Source organism: Bombina bombina, chromosome 7 (assembly GCF_027579735.1).
Source record: "Bombina bombina isolate aBomBom1 chromosome 7, aBomBom1.pri, whole genome shotgun sequence".
Taxonomy (NCBI): Eukaryota; Metazoa; Chordata; class Amphibia; order Anura; family Bombinatoridae; genus Bombina; species Bombina bombina.
In genome coordinates this window covers 271,418,625-271,425,601 of record NC_069505.1, presented here as the reverse complement: position 1 = coordinate 271,425,601, position 6,977 = coordinate 271,418,625, and the positions used below count along the sequence as shown (strand labels likewise).

The 6,977-nt window shown below is 40.2% G+C and overlaps 1 protein-coding gene across 1 annotated transcript in view; it reads right to left on the bottom strand.

The window, feature by feature from the left end:
- Positions 1-2,601: 2,601 nt before the first annotated feature.
- FGD3 (FYVE, RhoGEF and PH domain containing 3) overlaps positions 2,602-6,977 on the bottom strand; it is a 398,102-nt gene continuing 393,726 nt past the window's right edge. Inside the window, exon 19 of the mRNA XM_053720753.1 lies at positions 2,602-3,871. Coding sequence (XP_053576728.1) covers positions 3,647-3,871 — 225 coding nt within the window. The 3' untranslated portion in view covers positions 2,602-3,646. The remainder of the gene's footprint in view (positions 3,872-6,977) is intronic.

The window sequence follows — 6,977 nt, the reverse complement described above, 5'->3', positions numbered from 1 at the left end:
TCTAGAGGCATCTGGGTGTTACCTAAACCTCATTAAAACACAAGGAAGGAATAAAGATGCTATTGCCTGCATGAAGTACCTTGTCTCATGGTCTTGCTATTTCGTAGCTGATAAGGTTATTCTTGTGGGGTTTTTTGTTTTTACTGTTTTCATTGCTGCTTTTTCTTGTGATTGGCTGACTAGATGTATTCAGCTAACTCTCAGTAGTGATTGCTGCTCCTTCAGCAAAGGGCATAAAAGGAATGAAGCAAATTTGATAATAGAAGTCAATTGCAAAGTTGCTTAAAATTGTATGTTCTATCTGAATTTTGAAAGAAAAAAATGGGGTTCATGTCCCTTTAAGATTCTACCAATTGATTTCCAAAATTTTAAATGTACTTGTTTTAATGAAAGACAGTTCCCAAGTGACAGACAGCACACACCTGATGCTCGTGGTAGAGGGCCACTGCACACACCTCTCTGTAATATGTAGACAACTGATTTCCACAGCACCAAAAATGATAGGAAAATTGTTGAACAAACTTAGCTTTTATTATTCCATTTCAGCACTTGGCACACAGCAGCAAAAAAGCGACGTTTCGGGCTGTTAACCCTTACTCATGATTATTCAGAACACCTGTTAGCTGCTCCTTAAATACCATATAACATTAACTCTTAATACACCAAATAACATTGTGTTACCTAAACAACTACAAAATATTGCCACCTAGTGGTCAAGCCTCATTATTCCTATAAAAATTGTTAAATACATAGTTAAAAACAATCTGCTGTTAGTAGTTATAATTTCCAGATATACATCTTACAAATTCATCATATGATAATATTATTATCTTTGCTACAGTTTACTTATTTACAGAGAATTCAATATTGTGTTGTATTACAAACTGAAAAAATGTCTTTCATTTCAAACACGTCATCTATGAAGCGCCACCAGGCTGCCCCATACTTTAAGAATAAATGCTTTATTCTTAAAGTATGGGGCAGCCTGGTGGCGCTTCATAGATGACGTGTTTGGCGTGTGGTGGGGGGACATTGGTTCCCTCTTGGCTTTTGTAGATCAGTTGAATAGTGCAGTGCAGGGACTAAAATTTACACTTAACTTTAGCGAGACAAATATTGTATTCTTGGATACTGAAGTGCACAAGGATGTCATGACTGGCAATTTAAAAATTGACATGTACAGGAAGAGTATAGACAGAAATTCCCTACTTAAATATGATAGCTTCCATCATGAGTCTTTGAAAAATTCCCTACCAAAAAGCCAGATGCTCAGAGTTCATAAAATAGTAAGTGACAGCCATGTGAAAGAGATAAGACTTAGAGAGATGACTGAGAGATTTGTACAAAGGGGTTATCCTTCTAGCTTAGTGGAAAGAGAGAAACAAAAAGCCAATAATGTCTGTGAAAATAGGCACAAAATTAGGAATAAACAGGATAGAATAGTGTGTGTAACACAGTACAATCCATATAGTGCTGAAATTGCCCAATACCTTAAAAAACATTGGCACATTATAAAAAATTGTAATACAGATATTATTGAGTTTCAAAACTATCCACTAATGGCATATAGGAGAGTGCCCAATATTAAAGATCTAGTGGTAAAGAATGACATTGGGGCCAAGGTGAAAAAACAGACATACATATCATCTAAATCATGTGGCACCTATCCTTGTTTAAACTGTGCCAGTTGCCATTCGGTCATAAAGGGTAGAGAGTTTGTACACCCCCAAACAGGTAAGAAGTTTAACATCAACAAATTTTATACATGTGAGTCTACGCATGTAATTTATCTTATTAAGTGTCCATGCTCCAAAATCTATTTGGGCGAGACTGTTAGAAAAATACGTGATCGCCTCAGTCAGCACAGATCAAATATAAGATGTGGGGACATGAAAGCCCCGGTAGCCTGTCACTTTATTGAAGCTGGTCACAATATCTCACAACTGAGGTGGCAAGTCATTGATAGTGTTGAACCCCACAGAAGGGGTGGGAATAGGGAAACACAACTAAAGAGGAAAGAATCCTTCTGGATACACAAGTTAGATGCTTTAGTTCCCAAAGGGATTAATAGAGAAATAGACATGACAGTATTCTTGTGAGTAAAATTTGAAATGAAAGACATTTTTTCAGTTTGTAATACAACACAATATTGAATTCTCTGTAAATAAGTAAACTGTAGCAAAGATAATAATATTATCATATGATGAATTTGTAAGATGTATATCTGGAAATTATAACTACTAACAGCAGATTGTTTTTAACTATGTATTTAACAATTTTTATAGGAATAATGAGCACTAGGTGGCGATATTTTGTAGTTGTTTAGGTAACACAATGTTATTTGGTGTATTAAGGGTTAATGTTATATGGTATTTAAGGAGCAGCTAACAGGTGTTCTGAATAAGCATGAGTAAGGGTTAACAGCCCGAAACGTCGCTTTTTTGCTGCTGTGTGCCAAGTGCTGAAATGGAATAATAAAAGCTAAGTTTGTTCAACAATTTTCCTATCATTTTTGGTGCTGTGGAAATCAGTTGTCTACATGTTTTAATGAAAGAATTGATAGTTTCATATTTTCCCCATTAACTAAATCATACTAAAATATAACAGAAGCCAAACAATCTGAAATTTTTATTATCTTTAAATGGACAGTAAATGTGTTTTATCCAGTAAACAGACAGTATTGTTTAATAAGACTGAATGGCAATAGGATACAATTTTATACCACATCGACCAGAAATTACACAAATTCATCCATAACGGCTGTCGCTTTGTGCTAAACAATTTATTAGCTGCTTTTGTGTTTTTTTTAAACATTTCCAAAATATTTATATAACATTATTTACAAATCATAAATAAAATCGCCAAGTACATTGGGTTTAACAAACAAACAAAACAACAATTAAAAAAATGTTCCCATCAGTGCTAAAAAAATGTTGTTTAATGCTTACGTTATAAACCGGTCTACGTTCATTAAACATGCGAAAGGTGCTTGACTAAAGTATTCTTTAGGTTTTTGTGGCTTATGGAAAAAATACAGTTAATGCTTACAATGAAAACACCACTAATACAATTATATATTTTTTGTTCTATTATCTTTCATGGTACATTTTTTTCAGGAGAGTGATACTGAATATAAATACCACAGAATGTCAAATTTTCAAAGACAACCAAAAAAAAAAAAAATATCAGTGGCCAGCCACAAGTTTAGTTCCAACCTTAAATAGGGCCTTGATTAAAACTGAATAACATTTTCAGGGGCTCCAAAAAAGGTTATAAGGCAGCATTTATTTTACGAACCACATATACAATCTGCACTAAACAACTTTTGAGGTTGGATTTTTTTTAAATACACACATTTATATATATATATATATAACAGAAGACTTAGAAACATTATGTCGTCATATGTAATATCTGAATTGTTATCATAAAAAAAGTTTTTTGTTCCTTCTCTCAGAGACAAGACTGTAAGTTTCTGTGCACATAGTACTTAGCATGTATATGGCAATGAACAAATAATGACTGAAAAGATACTCAGACAAAGCAATGTACAGCAAGATATAGCGATGTCAACGTGTCGCAATTCAAAAGGTTCAAGTGAATGTTGATAGTCTGTAATCAAAAAGCAGGGAAGATTCTCAGATTTCTAAGGATTTTCAAATGTTTCTGCTAAATCGGAAGTATCTCCTTTAGATACTCTGTAGAGAATATCCATCCATTTCATTAGTAAATCTTCATCCTCTGCACCAAAAAATATAGTATGCTGTGATTGCGAGAGTTTAAATACATGTTTTAAGTCCACCTTGTCACTGGAACTTGGGAAACTTACTTCATATCCTGGCAACGGAATGGTACGTGGTGTCCGAGAATCCTGAAATACAGAGAGGTATTTAGCTACACCAATGTTTCAACTCAATTATGTAGTTTAGCGTCAAACAAGCATAGCCCAGAATGTGACAAACTATGTATCTGGTATAGTTTTCGATTTTCAGGAATTTATTTTAAAATCCAGTTTTATTGAATTCAAATGCAGCAAATCATTGGAAATATTAGCACAACCAAGTTTCTTTAACATATAATAAGGGCATTAATATTCATGTTACCACATTTCTGCATCTAACTTCATCACATACGCTGCTTATAAGGGTCATTTCATTGTGGCGATTGGGTACAGAACACTTAACCTGACACATATTCCTTGTGACATATGTCACTGTGGCCCTATATCTGGCACTTCTCTGTGACACTTTCTGACAGTGTTATGCACTTTACTTGGCCCTTTCCCTGGGACACACTTTATATGAGTGTTTCCTGACTCTAGTCCTCAAATGTCACTAACCAGACAGATTCCAAAGGATTTAACTATCTGAGTACAGGTAAGTTAGCCATACTGAGTGAGCAGCCAGCCAGCCCAGACAAGGAATTAGAATTTGGTCTGTTAGGGGTGGTTCACGGTAAAACTGGGAAATGCTGATTTCTGAGATCTGTAGAGTATTTACTTTATCTATATCAAGGTAATAATGATAAGTACTGGAGTACCCCATAGCAAACATACAGGTACCCCCATGAGCAAATGTACCACAAGTTGAAAAACAAAGATAAATATAGTTAGAATAATAAAACCTAGCAAACCATTTTATACACAGAACTTTAGGTTGCTGGACTTTGTATCTCTTTATGTCTTAGTAATCTCTCTCTCTTTGCTTCCATGGAGATATTATTTCTTCATGTGACCTGGATGTCACAAGAAAATATTCACTAACAATTCCTGGATAAGCTATTCATGCACAACTAATTGCTAACTTCCCAAATAGCCCAATAGGCCAAAAAATTATATATATATATATATATATATATATATATATATATATATATATATATATATATGTGTGTGTGCATGTGTGTGTGCGTGTGAAATAAAGAAGAAAAGCACAAATTGTTTTTTTAAATACACCATGTAACTCTAAATTTTCAAATAGCTTTAAGTTGTGTTTATCAGTATCATACACCCCATAGTGTTTTCAGCTGCTAAAAGTAGATCTTATATATATACTAATTCTAAAGCCCGTTCACACGTGCTATTTTTTGCAGTACAGCGGTCCTACCTCTTGCGCTCTCTCCCTCCCCCTCTCTTTTGAGCTTTCTCTCTCCCCCCTCTCTTTTGAGCTCGCTCTCTCCCCCCTCTCTTTTGCGCTCTCTCTCTCTCTCCCTCTCTCTTTTGCGCTCTCTCTCTCCCCCCTCTCTTTTGCGCTCTCTCTCCCCCCCCTCTCTTTTGCGCTCTCTCTCTCCCCCCTCTCTTTTGCGCTCTCTCTCCCCCCCTCTCTTTTGCGCTCTCTCTCCCCCCCTCTCTTTTGCGCGCTCTCTCTCCCCCCTCTCTTTTGTGCTCTCTCGCTCCCCCTCTCTTTTGCACTCTCTCTCTCCCCCCCTCTCTTTTGCGCTCTCTCTCCCCCTCTCTTTTGTGCTCTCTCTCTCCCCCCCTCTCTTTTGCGCTCTCTCTCCCCCCTCTCTTTTGCGCTCTCTCTCTTCCCCTCTTTTGCGCTCTCTCTCTCCCCCTCTCTTTTGCACTCTCTCTCTCCCCATCTCTTTTGTGCTCTCTCTCTCCCCCATCTCTTTTGCGCTCTCCCCCCCCCCTCTCTCTCCCCTCTCTTTTGCGCTCTCTCTCCCTCCTCTCTTTTGCGCTCTCTCTCCCCCCTCTCTTTTGCGCTCTCTCTCCCCCCTCTCTTTTCCACTCTCTCTCCCCCTCTCTTTTGCGCTCTCTCTCCCACCCTTTCTTTTGCGCTCTCTCTCTCCCTCTCTTTTGCGCTCTCTCTACCCCTCTCTTTTGCGCTCTCTCACCCCCTCTCTTTTGCGCTCTCTCCCCCTCTCTTTTGCTGTCTCTCTCCCCCTCTCTCTTTTGCTGTGTCTATCCCCCCTCTCTTTTGCGCTCTCTCTCCCCCCTCTCTTTTGCGCTCTTCCCCCCTCTCTTTTTTTGCGCTCTTCCCCCTCTCTTTTGTGCTCTCTCTCTCCCCCCTCTTTTGTGCTCTCTCTTCCCCCTCTCTTTTGTGCTTTCTCTCCCCCCTCTCTTTTGCGCTCTCTCCCCCTCTCTTTTGCTGTCTCTCTCCCCCTCTCTTTTGCTGTCTCTCTCCCCTCTCTCTTTTGCTGTGTCTATCCCCCCTCTTTTTTGCTGTCTCTCTCCCCCTCTCTCTTTTGCTGTCTCTCTCCCCCTCTCTTTTGCTGTCTCTCTCCCCCCTCTCTTTTTCTGTCTCTCTCCCACTCTCTTTTGCACTCTCCCTCCCCCTCTCTTTTGCACTCTCTCTCTCTCCCCGATCTCTTATGCGCTCTCTCCCCCATCTCTTTTGCGCTCTCTCTCCCCCCTCTCTTTTGCGCTCTCTCCCCCTCTCTTTTGCACTCTCTCTCTCTCCCCCTCTCTTTTGTGCTCTCTCTCTCCCCATCTCTTTTGCACTCTCTCTCTCCCCCATCTCTTTTGTGCTCTATCCCCCCTCTCTCTCCCCTCTCTTTTGTGCTCTCTCTCCCCCCTCTCTTTTGCACTCTCTCTCCCCCTCTCTTTTGTGCTCTCTCTCCCCCCTCTCTTTTGCGCTCTCTCTCCCCCCTCTCTTTTGCGCTCTCTCTCCACCCCTCTCTTTTGCGCTCTCTCTCCCCCCTCTCTTTTGCGCTCTTCCCCCCTCTCTTTTGTGCTCTCTCTATCCCCCCTCTTTTGCGCTCTCTCTTCCCCCCTCTCTTTTGCGCTCTCTCTCCCCCTCTCTCTTTTGCGCTCTCTCTCCCCCTCTCTCTTTTGTGCTCTCTCTCTCCCCCTCTCTTTTGCGCTCTCTCTCCCCCCACTCTTTTGCGCTCTCTCCCCCCTCTCTTTTGCGCTCTCTCCCCCTTCTCTTTTGCGCTCTTCCCCCCCTCTCTTTTGCGCTCTCTCTTCCCCCTCTCTTTTGCGCTCTTCCCCCCTCTCTTTTGCGCTCTCTCCCCCTCTCTTTTGCTGTCTCTCTCCC